The sequence below is a fragment of the Polistes fuscatus genome, unplaced genomic scaffold, assembly GCF_010416935.1.
Source record: "Polistes fuscatus isolate 324 unplaced genomic scaffold, CU_Pfus_HIC Scaffold1, whole genome shotgun sequence".
Lineage (NCBI taxonomy): Eukaryota > Metazoa > Arthropoda > Insecta > Hymenoptera > Vespidae > Polistes > Polistes fuscatus.
Genome location: NW_025112997.1, coordinates 9,253,004 through 9,275,872, shown reverse-complemented (window position 1 = coordinate 9,275,872; position 22,869 = coordinate 9,253,004). Strand labels below are relative to the sequence as shown.

Sequence of the window (22,869 nt, the reverse complement as noted above, 5' to 3'; positions counted from 1 at the left end):
TAGTTATAAACACGCGGATCTACACTCTGAACGTCCGTACACTTCGAATGCTAAGACGCGACTGATAGAAATAATTCTAAGATATTCGGTCTCCTCAAAAGAAAGGGTCTCATGCTCGTTCCCCCTTATGTAAACAAATGCAAGTTTAAACGGGTAAAATTCCGATAGCTGTAAAAGATACTCTCTCGCTAAGGCGTTACAGGCGTTAAAAGAAAGAAATATCGATGACCAATAGGGAATCTGTGATTTAATAAGAAACGCCCTGTAGGATAAAGAGAGTCCTTCCCCTCCCACTATGTGCGGGGTATAAGAGACGGACACCTGACCGGAATAAGGAGTAATATTGAGAGTAATATATTGAAAGTTATATAGGCTTATATAGAGAGTTACATACAGAGTGATATACAGAGATAGATGCATATAAGTACGAATAATTTATAATAAGCCTGAAGTCAGTAAGTGTTTAAACCTTAAGTGCGACGATATATATATAAAGGGAGTTTTTTACTTGTATTTTGTTCTATTTTCTTGTGTTTTGTTAAAATATATGATCCATATTTTGTACTACTTCGTCAAAACTGTTATTCACCCCGACCTTTAATCGAACAATGTATATGTTGTTGATGTTCTTCGAAAAATTATTTTATTAAGCAATTATAAAATTTCATATGTTAAAATTGTCTGCTAAACTTTTAAATACACTTTAAGAATCCTCCAATTAAATTACTAACTTTGTTTTTTAAGTGCAACAATGGAAATTACTAATGAAAAAATAAAATTACGATACACGTCTTGCTCCATATTTTAAATTTTCTCTTTCACATAAATCAATTAGGTATTGTAAATTTTATTACTTTTGATATAGAAAAATAAAAGAAAAAGAAATGTAAGCTCAAATTTCGTAACCATTACATGAGAATAATTACTAATACTATTTTAGAATCATTTTTGATCAAATTATTAGCAAATGTATATTAACAATTACATTTAATATTTACTATAATTTTTGCTTTCCTTTATACAAATCTAACAATTACGCAATCTTATGATAAAAGATCTTCCAGCGGAAGCACCAGTTATTATCTCAATTTTTATATTAAAATTATCTGTGTACTCACACACAATATGTTTAACTCAATTATCGAATTCTTCAACTTAAATCTTCTGCTCATTTACCTACGATATTATATTATTATCGTAAAAATAATTCATTTTTTTCGATATAAATTGTTTTTTTTATTTTATATGAATTTATTTAAGGTAGTTCACTTGCAAATCCAATTTTCTTAAGAATTTGATGAAATTAAAATATGATGTTAATCTAAATTTCTTACATTTATTAAAAAAAATTTTTTTTTCGACCGATTATGAAGCGAGATATTCACAATAAAAATACATATAATTAACATATAATAGGCCAATAAAGTATAGAAGAAAACCATAGTTTAACTACAGTCTACGTACTAAAACAGTACTTTCCAGCAAATATTTTACTAGAAGGTTTGGATATTTGGCTAAACGGAAACTATATATATAGCGTTCACTGAAGTTCACAATTTCTTCCTTTACTGTAGAAATTCTTAAATCCTTGTGAATTCTTTCATTTATTACATATTATGGGGCATTGCAGATGTTCCACAGGGGAAATCTTTGTAGAATTTCAATATTTGAGTTAGCTGCGGTTCCCCACAGTTGAATTCCGTATGTTCATATGGGCTTCAAAATCGCTTTGTATATGTCGCAGGGAAATGATGAAAATGGAGATTTGATGAAATCTCTAAGGTAGACGATCAATTCACGAAAGATTTTAAAATAAAATCTCTATGAGGTGATTTACTTGAAGAAAGTAAGTGATTTGATCAAATCTCTTAACTGTTTTAGTGAAAAAATGTAATAAACAAGTCAGGACATGCACAGCTCTATGAGAAGCCACAAATCAACAACGTGTTTTAATAAAAAAATAAGTGGAACATTATTATTTATTTATATTATATTTATATATATTTTAATTTTACATTTACTAAAAATGTTTAAAATTTTACTATAAATATCCTTTTTGTTTTTAAAAATATCAGCTTATATAAATACCTATTTCTTTTGTTAATTAGTTTCGAATAAATAATTTGTGTTTCAATGACTCTTGTTGTATTACCTACTCTACATTTAATAATGTATAGTTTACTAAATAAATACTTTTAATATCTATCTTTTAAAAACAATATTATTTCATCTTTTCACTAAAACAGTTAAGGGATTTGATCAAATCACTTACTTTCTTTAAGGAAATCACCCCATAGAGGTGTTCTTTCATGAAATGATCATCTACCTTAGAAATTTGATTAAATCTCTATTTTTATCATCTCCCTGCAACATATAAAACAAGCTGGCTCTCCAGATTTTACTTAGATGCTCTGCCGGTAAGCCAATATATTTTTCTTACTCTTTCCTTTAGGTAAGTTGTTTTGGATTGAATATGTTGTCTCCATGTTAGTTTTTTTTCCAGTATCATACTTAAGTATTTAACCAAATTCTTTGTTGGAATAACTGCCTCATTGATAGTCACAGGAGGACATGTGCGCTTACACAGCGTGAAGGTTATATGCACCGATTTATTTTCGTTAATATTAATACGCCACTTTTGGCATCATCTTTCTAGCACATGCAGATGACATTGAAGAATTTTAGTCGCGTTTTGAGGATCGCTGTCCAATGCTAACAGAGCTATGTCGTCCGTAAATGTAGCCGTAGCTATCTCATCTGAGGTGGGTAAATCTGCTGTGTAAATTGCGTATAATAATGGTCTTAGTACACTGCCTTGTGAGACACCGAATAAAATTGAAAAAGCTGTGATGAATTGGTTTAGATACTTGACTATGAATTTTCTGTTAGTAAGGTAAGATTTAAGTATTATGTAGAAAGGATATGGCAGCGTTCTTTTGAGTTTATACAGTAGTCCACTGTGCAATACTTTATCAAAAGTTTTTCTAATGTCCATAAGTACTGCTGAACAGTATTTTTTCTATCCGAGATATTGAGATATATGACGAGTTACACGATGAATTTGCTCAATGGTAGAATGGCGTTTCCGAAATCGAAACCCGAAACCCGAACCCCTAAGGCATCTAGTGCATCAAAGAAACGATTAATTAACATTTTTGCAAATAATTTGGATAATGTAGATGAAGGACTGATTGGTCGATATGACGTAACTTCATGTGCTGGTTTCTCTAGTTTATGAATGAGGGTTATTACAACTACTTTCCAAGAAGCTAGATAGTAATCTAGATGTAAGATGGTGTTGAATATGAAAGTAAGTAACACGATTCATTTCTTTGGCAGTTATTTGATTATTTGCTCGATAATTAGATTTTGATTGTTAATTTGATTTCCATCGTGATAAAGGGTTTAATTTGTGGAGACATTTAAAATGGTGCGTTCGGGAAATTCCTGATTTCTTCTTCTTCTATGAGTGAAATGGAGGGGAATGGTTTAAATACATCTACCAGGTGTGAAGTGAAGAGATTTGCTTTGTCTATTGGTCTTCTGACCCATCCTCCTAGTGGATGGCGGAGCGACGGGATGTCTTGAGTTGGACTAGTGTGACGCTTTGTTACTTTCCAAAACGATTAGTCAGAGTTCGCTGTAAGAAGCAAATTCCTTAGAAATTTTTGGAGACCTTCATTTTTATAGTTTTGTAGAGTTTTTCTTAATATTCTGGTAGCTTGTTTTAATTTCTGCTTGTCCTCAAGTAATCTGCTATTTTGCCAGGTTCTACGCAGTTTTCGTTTTTCTGAGATATTTTTAAAACATATTTGAGATAGTAGTGATCATACATGTATTCTAATGTAGGTGTAGAGATTTTAACTGTATCTATTATATTGCGCGTTAGGTAAATTACTGCATGATCAACATCGTCGTTTGTCTTTAATGGTGAAGAAGCTGCGGTAGAAGTATTGAATATTTCCCGAAAATTATCCCAATTTGTAAGTCTATTGTATATGGAGATAGAAGAGTTATTTTTAATGATTGTTGTATTTATTGTCGCTATGATTGGAGAATGATCAGAGGAAAGGTTAAGTGAAGAACAATCCTGTATATATCGAGGAAATATATTTTTAATGATGAAGAAGTCTAGTAAGTCTGGGAGTTTGTTGATATCAGCCAATATGTGTAGGTTCACCTGAACTGATATGCGTTAGTCTACTGGCTTCTATGCTTTTCGAGAGAGTTCTCCCTCTTGGCGTTACGATTGCCCTAAAAGTTATACTTAATATTTAAATCACCAGCTATGAATTTAGAACCTAGACTTCCAAAGAAAAAATTAAATCCTCCATATATAATTATATTTTATAATATAACCAAATTTTAATTTTTTTCTATCTTATGTTAAAGTATTAAAATTGACAAAAAAGTTGCTTTTTATAATAATAATTTTGTTTGTTATTTCTTTTAGTATTACATGTTACAATGATTTCATAGTTCATTATATTAGCTATTGATTCTTTCTTACATTTTCTCTTCAATGAAAAAATTTTCTGATTTATTATCATATTTTTCACTTCATCTGTTTGATATCGACTATTTTATAAATTACAATTAAATTTTTTGTACATGTGTTTGTATGTATTGTAATTAATTATCGGGATCTACTTTACCGACATGTAAATTAGAAGCAAAAGAGGCTTTTAGGCAGAATTTATTGAATTGATTGTGATTATCAATGATTTAAAATTGCACTGTGTTTTTTTGCCAAAGTACTTAATGGCAAACTTTCTTCTAGATGTTTTATCTTGCAAAGTTACAAACTTAGTGAAATTTATAATAGGAGAGTAATTTAGATAGAAGGAAGTATTTTAACAAAATTAACAGTGAAAGAAGCAGTAGCAGATTTCTATTTAGTAGAAGTAGAAGAGGAAGATGCAGAAGGATGGTTAGAGTTTGTAGCAGAAGCGCACTTTTTTTGTATTTTTTAAAGTATAAGTAAACATTATAGTATTAATAATTTTTTAAAAATCGCAATGAAATTAAAAACAAGATAACCAAATTTTTACATGTGCTCGCAATAAATGGCAACAAGAATGCTTCATCATCATCATCATCATCATCAGCCTATACTGTCCACTGCTGGACAAAAGCCTCTCTCATATTGAGAGGTTTTTAGCCTTAATCTTCCTCGCTGGCTAAAGACGTGTTGGAAGATGGTGTAAGGATAGTGTGTTAGGGAAATTTATAGGTTTAGACAAGGATACTGGATGGGACAATGGATTCCCCCGTATGGTCTTGGGAGATAATCCAAGGCTTGCGTAGGCAGGGTCGCATCCCTGAAGTAGGTCTATCCTCCACCGGGATCGTGTAGGAGTACCTACCCGCTACCTTAAACAAGAATGCTTGAATATTATATAAACGAAGCTATATACAAGGAGGACGATAAAGATATGCGTTTTCGTCGAATTTGTGTTGTTGAAAATAACTAAATACCGAGTACGATAATTCTCCACGAGGGTGGCGGTGGTGTTCAGAAGTTCAGATTTAAATACGTGTGATTTTATAAATAAACAAATGAAACAAATAGTTCTCTTTGATGTCCAGCGAATCGACGCGCTCTGTAGTAGCAATAGAAATCATCCTCTCATTGTGTATATACGTAGCCACATATAACACTGCGATGATCCTCCTTATATATAGACTTCGTGGTATATACGAAAAAAAGCTTATTATCTCTTATTACAAGGTTGATCGCTAATTTGACTGGACTACGAGATGGCGCCAGAGTGACTAACAAGACGCTATATATATATGCTACTATTCTTTTATAAAATCCGTTAATTTGTGAAATAAATATATCAACTTGATGAAGTATGAAAAAAAGCAGAATTACATGCTTCAACTAGGTAACAAGAATTCACAAGAGGCAACTAGTTAAAGTATGAAATTGAAATTTGATCTGCAGATTGGATCCGATAGAATATCACAACTAACAGAACATTAGTACAATAATAATATTCTTTTATGCTTTCCCTAAAACGACCAGTTATTTCGTGTAAGACCCAAGGTTTTCACGATTTAACTGAATTATACCATATAACAATAATATATATAAGGCAATAAGGGTAAAGAGGTTTTAGGGGTTATATTGAGCGTACAAGTGATGTTACGCGAAATAATATTCGTTACAATAATTTTATAATAAACTTTATTTCTTATTTTTTAGTATTTATTAAATCTCCTCGTACTTGCTTATTACACCTACATATGCTTAGTCTTGACAAAATTGACTTATAGTTTCCCTAGTACATAGGAGGTAGTGCTGTGGTTACGTTGCCACACTTGTTTCACGCGCTGTTTCTATCGTCATTACAATAGGAATCAGTGACCCAACCCTTGCAATACCAATCCATCAAAGTAACCTTATTAAAATTATCAATATATTTCACTTATTTATTTAGTAATTCATAAAGATAAAAGAGACATCTAAAAATTTATCGTTAATAGAATTTAATTGGATTTATATAATTAACATATTTTTATATGTTATTTGAACTCCTTTGTCAAGTGTCAAAGAATAATTTGGATTTATGTTAAAATGAGAAGTTAAATATTAAAATGTGGTCTTTTTTTGCGAGGGATCCTACAAAGGATTTTCCATATGAGATTGGAGAACCTGTTCCAGGTTTAGAAGATAAAAGTATTTGGACTTTACACAAAGCTAAAAGAAAGGTAATAGAAAAAGATATAACCTATTATGATAATAATATAAATATTAGATAAAGAAATTCCTTAATTCATTGTAAGGGTTCTACTGTGGGAGAAGATTTATCTGTGTTCGTATTTGAAGTCAAAAATGGTGGAGAACATTTCTTGGATATTGCACGCACAGCTGTCAAAAGACTTAAAACACTCAGACATCCAAGTATACTTACATATATTGATAGTCTCGAGGTATTAACATACTGAAATATTTGTGCAAAATTTGTTAAAGTATTCGTACAATGTTTTTCCATATTTCTACTATATAAATACTTAAGTCCTTTGTTGTATATAACAATTAAAGTATTATAGTACTTTTACTTTAGACAGATAAAATGGTTTATTTAGTAACTGAAAGAGTAGAACCATTGCGGAATCGTCTTTCACGTAAATTAGATTCTGAGGATGTCAACAAATTAGATTTGTACTTTTCTTGGGGAATATTTCAAATTACAGTGTGTATACAATTTTCCTTTTTTTATATTGTTTATAAGATTTTAATTTATAACTTCCAATTATAGCAAATTTATATCGATTTATTTTAATGATAGAGAGCATTGAATTTCTTAAATAACGATGGTAATTTACGACACAACAATATCAATTTATGGGCTGTATTTGTAAATGAAGAAAGTGGTGAATGGAAACTTGGAGGAGTTGAATGCATGACTGCTGTGGATACAGTATATGCAAAATTACCTCCAAATTTTGAAGTATATCAACCACTGGAAATAAAAGAAAATACAAAGCCAGTTACTAAATGGTAAAAATGAAAACAATTGTATAATATTTAGAAAAATGTAGATATTTAGATTTTAATGTAAGTGATGAATAATTATACACTCATATGTTTTATAATGTTTAAATATTAGTAGAAAATTAATTGAAAACATTAATTAGATATACTAATCTTTGGAAATGTTAAAATTATATTTCATCTTTTTAGTGATAAAATTTAATAAACACTATTAAATGCATTAACTTTATATTTTCATATAATTGACAAATATTTTATATTTTTTTCTTTGTATCAATTTGCAAATAATATTAAACGAATATTTAGATTCATACATTTTACAATGTCAGTTCTTTCTATATCTAAACATTTAGGTTTAATGTTAACACTATGAAACTCATGAATGAATAAAAAATAGCTCAGTTGACATGTGGGGACTTGGCTGCCTGATCTGGGAAACATTTAATGGTCCACTTAGTATCTGTACTCAGCTTAAAAATATTAGTAAAGTACGTATGTTTTTTCTTACTGCAATATATTAAACAGAATTCAGAAATATATGTTTTTTGTTTCATAAGATACCAAAACAGTTAACAGTAGTATATCAGGAACTAACAGGCGACAATGCAGAAGGAAGACCTAATCCTGCAGATGTGATAGCACGCTGTCGTAGTAATGGGGGATTTTTCAGAAACAATCTTGTTGATGCAGTTTTATTTTTAGAAGAAATTCAAATGAAAGAAAAAGGAGAAAAGGGACGTTTCTTTTCACAACTTGCTGGCCAATTAGATTCATTTCCAAAAGGTGTTGGAAGATTTAAGATTTTACCTCAATTATTAGCTGCTTTTGAGTTTGGAGATGCTGGGAGTGCGGTATTACCTCCTTTATTGCAGTTAGGTAGTCAATTACCTGATGCTGAATATCAACGTCGTGTTGTACCTTGTGTTGTGAAATTATTTGCATCTAATGTTCGAGCAACTAGACTACGATTATTGCAACAATTAGATAGATATATAGATCATCTTCAACCAGCAACTGTAAATGAAGCAATTTTTCCACAGGTAAAAACTTATAATATTTGTATTAATTATCAAAATTAAATACATCTTTTTTATGATAGGTAGCACGAGGCTTTTTAGATATGAATCCAGCAATTAGAGAACAAACTATAAAATCGGTTGTGCATCTAGCTCCTAAATTGGATTATAACAATCTTAATGTTGAAACATTAAGGTATTTTGCAAAACTTCAATCGAAGGATGAAGTAGGTGGTATTCGTACAAATACAACTGTTTGTCTTGGAAAAATTGCTCAACATCTTCACCCACAGATAAGACAGAAGGTAAAATGTTTACATATATCAAATAGAAAGAACATATAGTCAATCTAATACTTAAATCATTTCATTTAAATATGTGTATAGGTTTTAATAGGCGCATTTATAAGGGGTACACGTGATTCATTTCCACCTGCTAGAACTGCAAGTATTCTAGCTTTAGCAGCAACACAACAATATTTCCTATTACAAGAAGTAGCAAATCGAATTTTACCTGCTTTATGTCCGCTTACTACAGATGCTGATAAAGAAGTGAGAGATAATGCATTTCGAACTATACGTGGATTCTTATCTAAACTCGAAAGAGTTTCAGAAGATCCAGGACTTCGCGAATCAATGGGTAAATATATTTTTAATACAATTTTCTCTTAATATCAAATTTTGTTATACAAATGTATCTATTTTGTGTTACTATAGAGGCTGATGTGAATACCGCTACACCTAGTTTGAGTAATGCTGCAGCAACATGGGCAGGATGGGCTGTAGCAGCAGTTACTGCAAAATTTTACCGTAGTCAATCAGATACACCAAAATCATCAAATTCTCACAATACATCTAGAATTTTATTAAATAAACCCGCTTCTCTAGGTTTGGTTTTAATTCTATATATTCTTATGATATAATTCCTAAATTATAAATTTAATCTGAATTCCATAAAATTGCAGAGCAAGCCAGTAGTTCACAAAGTAGTGCAAGTACAACTGCTACAACAAGTAGTGCAACAAGTATGACATCTCTTGATCATGATCATGAACATGATATTCCTAACGCTACAAATACAAACTCTGACTGTGATTGGGACTGTTGGGATGCTGATAATTGGGGGGACATGGAGCAACAGCCTTCAACATCTGCTGCATCTAATTCAGCTACTAATATTTCCATATCTTCTCATTCTCCCAAAACACATGATCAGTGGACAAGTCTTGAAGAAGAACCAGTTTGTATAGCATTATACTTATGGATGATTAATAAAGTATAAATAGTTAATTTATTGCTATTAATGAGTTTACATATGAATGGTATTATTTTTAGGAAGAAGAAGCAGTTCAGGAAATGGAGGATAAAAATGAAGGAGTTGAAGTAAGTTGGGAAGATTCCGAATTTCAACCGCTTGAAGATGTACAACCTTTAGAACAGATAGGTAAAACTCAATGTTTTTCTCTTTTAAGATCCTATATTCTAGCAATAATTATATTAAAATTTATAGGTGTACTTAGTGGAAACAATAAATTTGAAGAAGCTAAAAGAAAAAGAGAAGAAAGAAAATTAGCTAGACAAAGACAAATGGAAGCCAAAAGAGCCATAAAATTAAGAACTAATACAATTAATAAAAAACTTTAATCAAAATATTAAGCTCCCTCTAGAAAATGATACTTAATTATATCTTAAGTAACTCCAATTAATAACACTATATGAAGTTTTATTTAAACTAAAAAAGGTCAAACAAATTTTTATTTTGTTTATCAAATTACATCTATAACATATATATAAGGTGTGTTGTGTGTGCACGCGCGCGCGTGATGTGTTGTATGTATATATATGTTCGTGTATGTATACAACACTTACTATACTTGCATATCTAGTTAAATCTCTAACTATCTAATTATTTCCAAAATATTCACAAATACTTTGCTTAATAGATAATAGATACATATACAATATTCTCTTTTTGAGTTACATAAAATTTGTGAAAATAAAAAATTAGTCTGATAATCCAATTATTTTTTATTAAATTTCTATATACATATATAAATATATTCAGCAGTTATGTGTACATTATGTTTATTAATATTCTAATATCATATAATTTGCTATTACATAAAAAATTTAATTTCATAAGTATAATATAATAATAGAATTACAATTACAATTTATAATTTTTAATTTTTTGATTGTAACAGTTTAATGCTTATGTGATAAATGCGATAATTACCAAAAAATTAATATTTTTACATTTTATTTAATAAACCAATAATAATTAAGTACTTTGTTCACAAGTGAGATTGTTCTGCTGTATTTTCATTTGAGAATCTTATATTAAGACTATTTGCATTATTAGGTTCTCTTTTAAAACCTAAACTTTCATAGAATGGTATGAGATTATCTCGACAATCCAAAGATATTTTATAACAATGTAAATAACGGGCTAATTGCAAAATAACATTAACAAGTAATTTACCCAAATTTTTACCTCTATAATTATTATTCACAACCACATCTTCCAAACGTCCACGCTATAAGAAATATTTTTTATGTACATACAAATTCATTGTAATTATATATATATATATAATACAATACCTTTTAGATATCAATAAAAAATGTGATACTTACCAATGCACAGTTATGAATAAATTTTTGCTCTGATATCAAAGTTGCACTTCCAATTACCTTAGTATTATTTACATCTTCTATAACAATGATATAATAAATCCCTGTATTTTTCATACTTTGAAACCTATCTACAACAAATTTATATTACAATTAATGATTTATTGTAGAAAATATTTCTTAAAAATTATTTTTTTTTAATATCGCTTACTTAGAAATTGTTCTTTATTTACTTTTCCTACTTCTGTTAATTGTGCCAAAAGTTCTAAAAATCCTATAAATTTTATGAGTTAAAAAAGAAACTTCACATATATATATATACTTAAAAAACGAAAAATCTTCTATATACAAAACTATCATACCTTTATCATAATCAGTAGATCTAAGAGGTCTCAACAGCAAACCTTCAATATGCGGTAGTGTTAATCGTTCCAATATATTTTTATTAAACAATTCAATTTCTCCTTCTGTATGATGAATGTCCTAAACCATATTTATAAATACTAATGAAATAGATTGTCATTAAAATATAAAAGATTGTACTCTGTTTGTATTGTCGCAATAATCACAAAAATAAAATATCTTCACTTTATCCAATTTTGAAAAGTAACATTTAATAAGATATGTAATTGTTATAAAAATAAAATATAAGATGATTTTTATTTAAAAAAAAAACTAAGTATAACCTGTTGTAAATTCATTTTAATTCGCAATTTAACTGATATAGACAAGAACGTGTTGTAACCTATTTTAATGTATTAAAAAAAAATTCAACTTGTAAGAGTTGTGGACAATTTTAATCTCACTTCGGAATATAATGTCAAAGAAATTCTTTGTCGTGGCATTCCAATAACGACACTCTCACTTAATTGCCCGCGGCTATCTCTATTTTTTATCGTATTTTTAAAAAGAATTTTCTCAAGATCTGTCCGTTTATTATTTTTATCTACTAGAAAGAAGCACAGCAAATGATACATTATATTATCAATACATATAATCGTTTGTTATATTATTTTTATTTTTTAAAACTCATTTAAATTACTTTATTATAAAATCAAAAATAAAATTATTAAGAGGAATACTTTACTCATTTGAATTTTCTTGTACGTATGTTTATATATCGTTACTTATCTTTATCTTAGTTTATTCTATGACAATATCATTGATTAATGCAACTTTTAAATTTTATGTATATTTTTAGATTCGCATGTATATATCTAATATAAATAATCGTTAGAAAAGTAATATTACATTGTAATACGAAGTAATAGTATTGCTTATGTACTCTAAGATAAATTTTACGAGATGCCTATTAACTAATAATTTTTCAATAATGTATTATCATATTTTAAAATTCAACAATTATGTTGAAATAATTGAAACTATGAAATACGTATTTCGAATTGAATATATTAACAAAATCTAACTACATGTTTTATACTTATTTTTTGTATGATAGAATATTTGAAGGATAATGGAAAGTTATGGATATTATGTGAGACATGTATTTAAATAATTGCATAAAAATAGAAAACAATGCAATGGCATTTACCATTAAAAATTGTTATTTAATTAACAAAATTTGTTAAATATATTATGGTAATTTGTAGTTCTCATAAAATAATAATTTTTTATTGGAATTACGAAATTGTTATTCGTCACTTTCATAGCCAATGATATTATAATGATAAATTTGATAGGAGTAATAAAAAATAAAGAACCAATCATTTAATTACAAACTACTATATTATAAGAACATATTCTTTTATTTTAAGTTTAACGATTCTTGCAATCAACTTTTATAAAATTTTCATTACGAGTATTTAACAGTATTGCAAATAATATACCACGAAGCTATATCAAGGAGAACGATCACAGTGTTATAAATGTGTCTACATATATGCCGTATGAAAGGATGATTTCTATTGCCACTAGAGAGCGCGTCGATTCGCTGGACATCAAAGAGAACTATTTGTTTCATTTGTTTATTTATAAAATCACACGTATTTAAATCTGAACTTTGTAGCGTGTTCGTCGATATGCAATAATAATTAATTCACTAGGGAAAAATATTATTAGAATATTTTTATATTTTAAACGTATCAAAAAGGATTTTACAAAATATATATTCTAAACTTAACAAAATGTAATAATGAGAAAACGGAAGTAGTGACTAGAGTTCAGTCTTTTGTCGCTGCTAGTTATACACGTGTGTCTCGCTCGGTGGTTGTAACGGAAGAGAGCGAATAGTAGCGGTTGTTCATATACTTGGTGTTTTCTTAATTCTTTGGTTTCGTCACTAGAGGCGTGACGGTAAGAGTGCCGGTGGCGCCAAGCTTTGGCGTGACGGCCACAACTTCTGAACACCACCGCCGCCCTCGTGGAGAATTATCGTACTCGGTATTTAGTTATTTTCAACAACACAAATTCGACGAAAACGCGTATCTCGATCGTCCTCCTTGTATAGAGCTTCGTTCATGGTTCAATCTCGTAGTTCGTGAATAACTTTTAGTCAATTGCATAGGAACAAGAAATTATATAATGTAAAATTATGTCTTTATTAATAATATTTTAATGTTTAAATATTAAGTGTTTTTATATATATGTATATATAACAAAATAAAAAGACTATATAATATATATATATATATTTTATAATTTTTTTTATACAAATTATATTTATAATAATTAGTTAAATTATATGAGTTAATTTAGTGAAGTGTAATTTCTTATTATTAGTATTAAATATATTTTTGATGTATTTTAATAAGCAAGAATAATTTGTTTATTTTCAAGAATCTTTATTATATTTAATAAAATTCCGTATAATATATTTAATATAAAATATTGTTCTTTTTCAGTAAAATGGCTGAGGGGAAACCTACTGGTCGTCCAATGAGATTTCCATACACAACTGCCGCTCAAATAGCTCAATTTCCATATCGACATTATTTGAAACATAGTTGGTTAACAAAATACTGGTTAATTGCTATTATTGTCGCTTCACCATTATTTATGAAATTTCAACAAATATGTATGTTATTAGTTGTAATTTGACAAATAGTTAAAAGAATGTTACATTTAATTATTTTAATTTCATAAAAATATTAAAATTTCAGCCAACTCGGAAGAAAATGTTAAAATATGGACTGAAAAGAGAAAGAAGGAATTTGAAGGGCATGGTCATTAAGAAAAACATTTAGTATACAAAATGCTGTAATATAAAATGTATAAGTAAAAATAAATCAATATGTACTCGTATGATCCGTATATGATGATCTTTTATTCGTACAAAAAATTGAACATTTGATTGATTTTGAAAATGTTTATTACCAAATTAATTGTATAAAACATACACAGTTACAAAGAACTATCTCAATAACCGCTATACAGTATTGTAATGAATAATAATTTGTACCATATATTTGCGTAGGCCCAGCCTAAAAATTTTAATTCTTTGTAAATTAGTTGTTTCAAAAAAAAAAAAAAGAAAAAATAAGTGCTATTACATTAATTTCTGAAAATTTAGTAAAAAGAAACCACACATGTACCGCATAATATATAATGTATTCTGAATTAGCAGGATCTACTGTTCAGATGTTTAAATTTGTAGATATTAATCATTATTATATTATCTAAGCATTCGATTGAATATTTTATAAATACTTAAATGTTGCATTTTTAAATAAGCAAACTCAATTTTTTAGAGTGAAACATAAAACATGCGTTGTTTTTATCTCTTCTTGAAAACTTCGAGATTTTCTTCCCTTTCAATGCCATTTTCATTGGTATCGCTCCTGTTTAATTTTGGCTTTTTAGCCATTGACTGTCCTGTGTCATCTTCAAGATTCAATCCTATTTCCTTGCATCGTTTTTCAAAATATTTCAATAATCTTGAACCTGCCCTGTAAACGTAACTATTTTTAAAAGGACGTAGTATTATTTTAATTAAATACTAACACTCATGTTCGGAGGCCAAAGATTCTTCCTTCTTTGTTAACACAGTTACACTCGATCTAATTTACTAATATTTATATATATATATATTAAATTACACATACACACATATATAAATTATTACCTTAATTTACCATTACCATTTCACATTCATAACTTAAATTTTAAAATCTATCTAAGTAATGTACATACTCTTTTTACCTTACACAATAATATAAATATATAACATTTAACATAGTACGTACAAATAAGATGTCTGTATTTACATATATGTTAAAAATATACTTATAGATTTTATATTTAAATTGCTTAACATAGAAAATAAAAAATATTACAATAGTAATATATGAAACTTTAAATTAATAATAGTAATTATAATATGCTTAAGAATATATACACATATGTTCATATTAACAAATAAATTTAAATATAATCATGGATATAAAAGTTCCTACCTACTCTTACAATCTCTGGCATCCGAACTATTATAAAATGTTTTATTTCGTTTTTAATTTTACTTACTTATAAACTGAACTATGTTCCTGATTATATGCTTGACAGTTCTCAAAGACTAAGTGACAGTCACCAAAAAATTGTTGTACGTTTTCATACACTCCATTTGCAAGTTTGTATTTTATTGTACCAAAATCCATAGGATTGGATATAATGTCATGATAATCTGGAACTTCATCTTTAGTAACAGGAGAAAGAAAGGGCCACGAATCTCTATGGTGTCTGATATCTAATAATAAATCTTGTAACTTTGTCATATATCCTTTAACTGTTTTATCTTCTTGGTTGTTTTCTGCAGCTCTTTTTGTTGCTCTACGAGTTTGTCTTGGTTCTGTATCATCCGAATTACTGTCTGTAAGAAAATATAGATACCTTTATTTATTAAAACAATACTATTTATATTATGATAAAATTATAGTAATACTTAAAATAATTTTTATATATTATTCATATCGTATATGAAACAGTAAAATAAAACTCTGTAATAATTTATTGTTAAATATTATCACAACAAATAGTAGTGTTATAAAAATTAATAGTTTACAAAAAGCAATTATTTTATTCGAAAATAAATGGTTTTTCTATGCAGAATTTGGCACGAATAAATAATATTTTATCATACAATTATTATAAACGTACACATATTTTATGAACAAATAGTTTATATAAGTAGAAAACCACAATTACTGCATAATAAAATGCTAAAAATAACACACATTCTATGGAAAATTAATAAAGCAATTACATAACATGCAATGAATGCACATGAATATTTAATGAAAAAAAAAAATAATTACGTAATCATACAAATTTACCTTTTTCAATGCAGTTTTAAAACATGCAATGAAGCATACATGTATAGGATGTCCCATTTAAAATCGAACAACTAAATATTTCTTTTGGATCTAATGATATGAAAAAATTTTACAAGACAAAGTTGCATCGTTCAAAAACAAGAATTCAATAATAAAGACAATATTTTAAATTCATTGTTTCGAAATATCAACGTTATCGTTAGCGTTTTATGATTGAAATAATATGAAACGAAAAATCACATTTGAATAGGAATCATATCACACTATGTCATTTCAAATGAGGTATTTTTAAGATCATTGCACCATTAATAATTCTATAAATCTTTCCATTTTAAGACTGTGATTGTAGCACATGCTCTCAATAACATGTCCTTGCATGGTAGTATCTCAATGAATCATATTTATTTATTTCATGTTTAATTTATTATAATGTCCTCTAATAAAACAATGAATGCAACAGTTATTTTTAAAATAGGTCATTTGGGTTGAAAAAGGTAAATTTAAGAGTTTTATATCTTTTCCATTCAAAAGTGATTACTGATTGATTAATGGTTACTGATGAATAAAATATTTATCATATATTTTTGTTATATTGTTCAATCCAAGGGAAATATTTAAATATTCAATTTAAAATTGGATACTTTGTGTCATGGTTGCGTCAGGGTTGCGTATCATATATAACAATGATTATGTATTATAACTAATAAAAAAATGCTACGAAATGCCACTACTTATCTGTAAAAGTATTTTATGAACATCTTTAGAAAAAATTAGACATTTATAGAAAAGGGATATAATACAGACCATCCCAGTCTGTAGATTCTGTAGTGAGGAGGTTCTTGGCAAAGCCATGGATACGAGAGCGTGCTGCTGCTGCGCACAACCTCTCCTTGTCTCTTTCCCTTTCACGCCCCCTCACTAAGAACATAGTAAAAACTAAGAAATTTTTAAACACTGTTAAGATTACAACAATAATGCATTCATGTATTGTTTTTCATCAGATTCTGATTGCTTCTAATGTACTAAAATTTATAGAAAAATGGCAATCAGTGCATAACTTATTTTTTAACTTTTTACCATATGTCAGCAAGGCTAAACGACTTATTGTTTGCTGTAATGTTGTTTAAAAAAAATTCTTACCAAATTTAGAAATAGGTTTTCTTCTTTCTTTGCAATTTATACAAGACCACCTGCTTCTTGGCATTCTCAACAAAGGAGGATCAATGCATTCTAAATGAAAATGATTTGAACAAATATCACACCTGATTAGTTTCCCACCACTTTTACATGAAGAACATACATCAATTGACTTGTCCCTGCGAAATAATTGAATAATCATTTCTAATTGCACAGTCTTATTTTTATATTTTAATAAGTTTACTTACACATCTCCATCGCTTCCTTCTTCCATTTCATCTTTTTGATTTTTATTTTGATCTTCTTCCTCTTCGCTTTCTGGAATACGTTTGGCACGATTATGTCGAGTTTCTTTGGTTAAAATTAAATCTTCGTCAATTTCGTCCTCAAATTTTCTTCGTTTTTTAACTTTTTCTTTTGGTTTTTTTTCTGGTGGTTTACAAGTAGAACAAAACCAATCCCCTTCAGGTACAGCCTAAAAAGTACACATAATTTGTTTATATATATATATATAATGATATCGCTTACATAATAAAAAATAATAAGAACACAAATAGGAAACTTACATTTAGTTTTGGTTTTAAACAATAAAGATGATGGCCTTTATTACATCCATCACATAGTAGCATATTTTCTGCATCTCTTCGTCTTCGACATACTCGACACTGTGCATTAAATGCGCTTTTACCCCATGCAATACTATTTTCTAAAATATTTAAGTGCACAAATAATTGAGACCAGTTTGTCGAAGCCATAAGAGAATGTTCCCATTTTTCTCGAGCGTCTTCACAAGACCACTTTTTATCTTTTTCATCTGTACCTAAAGGTTTTTTTAAGTATCGTTGCTCTATAGCATGAGATAGTTGTAAAATAGCACAAGCCATTTGTTTAATGTTAGTTTGCTGTTTTTGATCTGGAGAAATTTCATTTTTATTTTGAGGACCAAGATATTTTCCCGGATCTTTGTAACTTTTCGTGTTAATATTACTAATTTCTGAATCTGGAGTACCAGGTCTACTTTGTTTGGATTCATTTTTAACTTTATCCAATATAGTATTAGGAGCAATATCTACATCAATTTCATTTATACCATAGACTAATTTTTCACACTGTTTATCGTAGCTCTCATTATTTATTGCTTTTCTCCAAGTATCTCGATTAACAACTTTTAAACTTCCCAAACAACCACCTTTAATTTTGTCCTCAAAGTCCAAAATAAAATCTCTTAATGTCAATTCCATTACAAGATCAACTGACAAATCAGTTGGAAAATTTAGGTTAGCATTTTCATATTTATTTTTCTTCATTGTCTTATTGATCTGCTCTTTTACAGGTTCTGAAAACTGATAGAAAGAATACACATATATATTATGTTATTTCATATTGCTATAATCAAGATACTTACAATTTCAGGGTTTAATTTGTGTCTAGGGCATTCTTCAATTACAGATATTAAACTGGACATTTCATGCTCTAAATTATTACGTAATTCACTTTCTCTGATTCCTCTTTTACTAAGAGCATTTATTAAAATCTGTATGTCTTCTATTTTTCCGTAAAAACTCCATTTAGGTCCAGATCTCTTCCAATGTATAGGACAATTTTTATCTCCTGTACATGCCATTAAATTATGCCTAATATCTGTTATCTCTTGTTTCAAATCTTTTTTAGAAGATTTTACACCATTTTTTTCCGAAAAAGTAACTTTTTTTAGAGATTTTCTAGCTTTTTTAAAACTATTTTCCTTGTCACTAAATTCATCTTCAAATTTATTCCTTAAATATGCATACGTTGCTTCTCTATCTTTTAATTCTGGATTATACGGAGTTCCTTCAGGAAGACAATTTCCTGGCCACCATTCATCATTTTCCACAAATAGGCCTATATTTAAAAGGACAATATAGTTCGTAACTGATAGCATATTATTAAAAGAAATAGTATAAAACTTATTAATTTATAATTACATATCATAAATATTGTTATAATTTAAAATAACCTGGTATTGATAAGAATCTCCAATATCTCCTATGAGCTCTATCTGCACCTAAATATACCATCATTTTGTCGTCCCTAGATGCTTGCTGTAATTCTTTTAATTTATATTCATATTCTTCTTTTTTTTTCTCTTCCTCGCAACTACCACGTGTAATTTTTTTCGGTTTCTGTTCTTCTTCGTCTAATTTCCCTTCTTTATCTTTTAATTTCTCTTTTTCTTCCTTTCCTTTTTTTTGTTCAGCAATCATAAATGATTTTAATTCTTTTTTTGCCTGATGAAGTTTTTCATATCTTTCTTCAATAAAATCACGTATAGAAGCAAATGTAAGTAATTGATTTATGAGACATGTTACTAGTTTTAATTTGTCATCTAAATCAAATTCACAAACATTACGATGTCCTAACAATCTCAAAATATATGCCTGATTTATTCTTAGGAGAAGTGCAGGATCATCAAGATTTGTATATCCACCTAAAAATAAATTTTATTTTATTATAATGTTATCATAAATATAAGAGAAAATCTAATTCATACCTCGTTGAGAATAACGCCATTTTGAAGCAGCTTCACTTATTCGACCACCGGAACTTAATAAATGCTGTCTTAAAATCTCACTTAATGTTGTATGATCTAATGTGAGTTCTGATAATTTGCACCCATGTTGTGATTGAAACCATTTAGAAGCAATGGTAGCTAATTTAACTGATTTTTCCATAGATGATACTCCTTCGTATATATTAATATCAACTTCTAAATCTGATGCATGAGCATGAATTTCATCTTCTTCTGCTGCTTGATATTTAAAAATATTAGACAATAGTAACTGTAATAAATCGCTCCAGGGTCCAGAGGCCTCTTTGATTAACATTGATCTTTCTAATAAATCAAGATTAAAGCCACCAGAAAAATATGAAGTAACTTCTAATTCTTCGTTGAAAAATTCCAGAAATTCTAAAATAAATACGCAATCACCAAACTTTTCATTAGGTATGCTAGAATTAATTGGAACAGATTCTGGAATAGAACAAAGATCTTCACATTCGAGATCTTCCCTTGGCTTATTCCATTGCCTGACATATGCAGCAAGAGCCGCTAATTTTTGTTTTTCTTCTTTTTTACGTTCACTTTTCAATACTCTTTCTTCTTTACGTTTTGCTTTTTCTTCAAGGGCTTTAGCTTTTAAGTCTTCTTTAAATTTGCCATTTGTTCTGTTGACAAACTTTAAAGCATTAAGAAAATCTTGAGATATCATATAAGTTTTTATTAAATATAGTAAACAGACCTTACTTTGATTTTCTATATTTTTTCACAATTATTCCAGTTTCATTGACTTTTTTTAATGGATCAGGTTTCTCAAATGTTCTATGCTTGGATACATCTGCAGTAAGGAATTTTTCTATTGATTCTTGTTTATGCTTTATTACATTTTTGGTACGCATAGAAAAATCAGGTGTAGGTCCAGTAAATATTGTATCAAAACGTACTTTACTGATACCATATTTTTGTAAGACACTCTCCTAAGGAAAATAACAAATGAAAGTGTGGCAAATCTTATGAAAATACAAACATGATAATAGAACTATTACATTCTGCTAACCTTAACTATCCATATACCATTTTCATTTTGTTCGCAGAGCTGACGAAGAAATATTTTGTTACGTTCCCTGCTATACTGCTGTTTGCGTCTTCTTACTTGTCCAGCTTCTACTATCATAAGTTGTGTAACATCAGAATCCCCGCAATCCAGTTGCTCTACTTCATAACGAAATAGCTTGGCTGGTGGATGATATTGATATTCTTGCAGACTTCTACAATTATAAAAGTTAAATCAATTAAAATATTCAAATATTTATAAAGAAATAAAATATTTACCTGCAAATATCTTTAATACAAAGTTTAATTTGTTGCTCTGTTGGTTCAATAACCTGAAGAACATGACAATCACACCATGATTCTTCGGTGAAACTCGCTTCAACCATTTCACCAACAAAATATCGATCTCTTGCAAATTGGTAAACATCTTCTACCATTTCATTAAAAGATGATCTATTTGTTTTACTGGCAAGGTATAATATAGGAATCCGTAACTACGAAAAATAAGGTCCTAAGATATAAGAGAAGTATTGCAACAGTATAGTCCAAATAATAAGTGTTACATGCATGAAAATGTCAAAAGTATGATCAAACATTCCTATTTTCACTGTCGTTATGACTGATTAAATAGAAAAAGAAAATAATATGGTATGGAATAATATTATATATAAATGTATCATACTTCCATTGGAAACTCCTTCAGGCTTTTTTTAGCATTTTCCTCGCATTGTAATGCTTCTTCATATGTCATATTAGTTCTTCCTGTTATACTGCATGACCATATGAGAGAATTGCATAGAATAATTCTCTCGCAAAATTCACTGTAAGGAAACCAACATTTTTTCTATCATTTCATAGCATATGTTCTAAAGTAATTAAATCAACAAAAACAAAATTCTAGATTATTAAAAGGAATGTAAGCATAGTTTTAAATATTTAAATAGATGTTACAAAGTAAATCAATTCAAATAAACGATCAAATAATGTCTTTTTCTTATACTCTAGATTTGATTAACTTACTTGTAATCTTTGAAAATTTCATTAGTAATTTCACAGTGAAAAACCTCATCGTCGTCCTTAAAGTCGGAGGAGACGTGAAGACGTTGAAACGGCTGCTTACGAAGAAGCGGCATATCAAAACTTGATATCAAAATCCGTTGTTAACATCCACTCGTTCGCGGCTTTCAATGCTTAACAATCGATCTTACATAGACAAGAAGTTTACTTTTTATTTTCATACGTTAAAGAAGAAACGAAAAAACAAATAAGATTTAACCGCTTATTTGATTTTATGTTCTCTTTGAACGATACACGACGGCGCAACGATAATAATTTGGCATCAATACCGACCAAATACTGGAACCGTTCCTTAACGTGTTTTTTAACTGATGATGCACGTACGTAGTAAGTGAATGCTAAAACGAATAATAACGCTAAACAGTTGACCGTAGTTTCCTGTTATTCTATTATAATAATATAAATCGACAATATATTCGAATCATTACACACGCCATACCAATTTTAATTCACAGAAACTTTTATCAATTCTTGACAAAGCGCGTTTTTTTCACAGCGGCTTGTGAAAATGCTTGCATTCACACCTGGTATATACCGTGAAGACCGGAAACTACCCTAAGGGCAAATTGTGCCAACCTAATAAAAACCGACTTTTCGAACAACAATTTCATTAATATGATTCTCAATT

The 22,869-nt window shown here is 28.7% G+C and overlaps 3 protein-coding genes across 13 annotated transcripts; 1 reads left to right on the top strand and 2 right to left on the bottom strand.

Annotated features, from left to right (window-relative positions):
• Nucleotides 1–5,854: 5,854 nt before the first annotated feature.
• Nucleotides 5,855–10,169, top strand: LOC122516350 (N-terminal kinase-like protein). Of its 4 annotated transcripts, none has more exons than XM_043634097.1 (12): nt 5,864–6,717; nt 6,793–6,939; nt 7,074–7,202; nt 7,299–7,510; nt 7,902–7,992; nt 8,062–8,544; nt 8,604–8,825; nt 8,907–9,159; nt 9,237–9,407; nt 9,485–9,759; nt 9,855–9,963; nt 10,030–10,169. In XM_043634097.1, exons 1-12 carry the CDS (start codon nt 6,604–6,606, stop codon nt 10,161–10,163), a joined length of 2,340 nt encoding a protein of 779 aa, XP_043490032.1. In that variant the 5' UTR covers nt 5,864–6,603; the 3' UTR covers nt 10,164–10,169. The 4 variants fall into 4 exon arrangements, with proteins under 4 accessions (XP_043490024.1, XP_043490032.1, XP_043490040.1 ...); XM_043634114.1 differs by having other exon boundaries at nt 6,626–6,717; nt 6,812–6,939; XM_043634089.1 differs by having other exon boundaries at nt 5,855–6,717; nt 9,855–10,169.
• Nucleotides 10,170–10,762: 593 nt separating this feature from the next.
• Nucleotides 10,763–12,201, bottom strand: LOC122516333 (probable glucosamine 6-phosphate N-acetyltransferase). 3 transcript variants are annotated; one of them, XM_043634060.1, is made up of 5 exons: nt 11,960–12,196; nt 11,516–11,636; nt 11,365–11,427; nt 11,157–11,284; nt 10,763–11,056 (listed from the first exon to the last, which is right to left on the bottom strand). In XM_043634060.1, exons 1-5 carry the CDS (start codon nt 12,128–12,130, stop codon nt 10,814–10,816), a joined length of 726 nt encoding a protein of 241 aa, XP_043489995.1. In that variant the 5' UTR covers nt 12,131–12,196; the 3' UTR covers nt 10,763–10,813. The 3 variants fall into 3 exon arrangements, with proteins under 3 accessions (XP_043489995.1, XP_043490011.1, XP_043490005.1); XM_043634076.1 differs by having other exon boundaries at nt 11,840–12,195; XM_043634070.1 differs by lacking the exon at nt 11,365–11,427 and having other exon boundaries at nt 11,960–12,201.
• Nucleotides 12,202–14,463: 2,262 nt separating this feature from the next.
• LOC122513964 (bromodomain adjacent to zinc finger domain protein 1A) lies at nt 14,464–22,796 on the bottom strand. Of its 6 annotated transcripts, none has more exons than XM_043630542.1 (15): nt 22,681–22,792; nt 22,185–22,597; nt 21,847–21,985; nt 21,444–21,658; nt 21,169–21,379; nt 20,859–21,088; nt 20,106–20,779; nt 19,572–20,042; nt 18,981–19,456; nt 18,142–18,918; nt 17,824–18,050; nt 17,579–17,754; nt 17,243–17,356; nt 15,633–15,975; nt 14,464–15,070 (listed from the first exon to the last, which is right to left on the bottom strand). In XM_043630542.1, exons 2-15 carry the CDS (start codon nt 22,295–22,297, stop codon nt 14,887–14,889), a joined length of 4,350 nt encoding a protein of 1,449 aa, XP_043486477.1. In that variant the 5' UTR covers nt 22,298–22,597; nt 22,681–22,792; the 3' UTR covers nt 14,464–14,886. The 6 variants fall into 6 exon arrangements, with proteins under 6 accessions (XP_043486477.1, XP_043486466.1, XP_043486458.1 ...); XM_043630531.1 differs by having other exon boundaries at nt 22,185–22,579; XM_043630523.1 differs by having other exon boundaries at nt 22,185–22,796.
• Between the last annotated feature and the right edge of the window lie 73 nt (nt 22,797–22,869).

Bases quoted from the DNA above. Each gene is read 5' to 3' on its own strand.
- LOC122516350 (XM_043634089.1), top strand. From the start codon at position 6,604: ATGTGGTCTTTTTTTGCGAGGGATCCTACAAAGGATTTTCCATATGAG. The intron at 9,408-9,484 runs GTTTGGTTTTAA...ATAAAATTGCAG, and splicing joins AAATAAACCCGCTTCTCTAG to AGCAAGCCAGTAGTTCACAA. The intron at 9,760-9,854 runs GTTTGTATAGCA...TATTATTTTTAG, and splicing joins CAAGTCTTGAAGAAGAACCA to GAAGAAGAAGCAGTTCAGGA.
- LOC122516333 (XM_043634060.1), bottom strand. From the start codon at position 12,130: ATGTATCATTTGCTGTGCTTCTTTCTAGTAGATAAAAATAATAAACGG. The intron at 11,637-11,959 runs GTGAGATTAAAA...AATATGGTTTAG, and splicing joins CTTTGACATTATATTCCGAA to GACATTCATCATACAGAAGG. The intron at 11,428-11,515 runs GTATGATAGTTT...TAAAATTTATAG, and splicing joins ATCTACTGATTATGATAAAG to GATTTTTAGAACTTTTGGCA.
- LOC122513964 (XM_043630523.1), bottom strand. From the start codon at position 22,297: ATGCCGCTTCTTCGTAAGCAGCCGTTTCAACGTCTTCACGTCTCCTCC. The intron at 20,780-20,858 runs GTAAGGTCTGTT...GTTTGTCAACAG, and splicing joins AAAAAATATAGAAAATCAAA to AACAAATGGCAAATTTAAAG. The intron at 15,071-15,632 runs GTAAGTAAAATT...TTTTAAAAATAG, and splicing joins GAACATAGTTCAGTTTATAA to TTACGTTTACAGGGCAGGTT.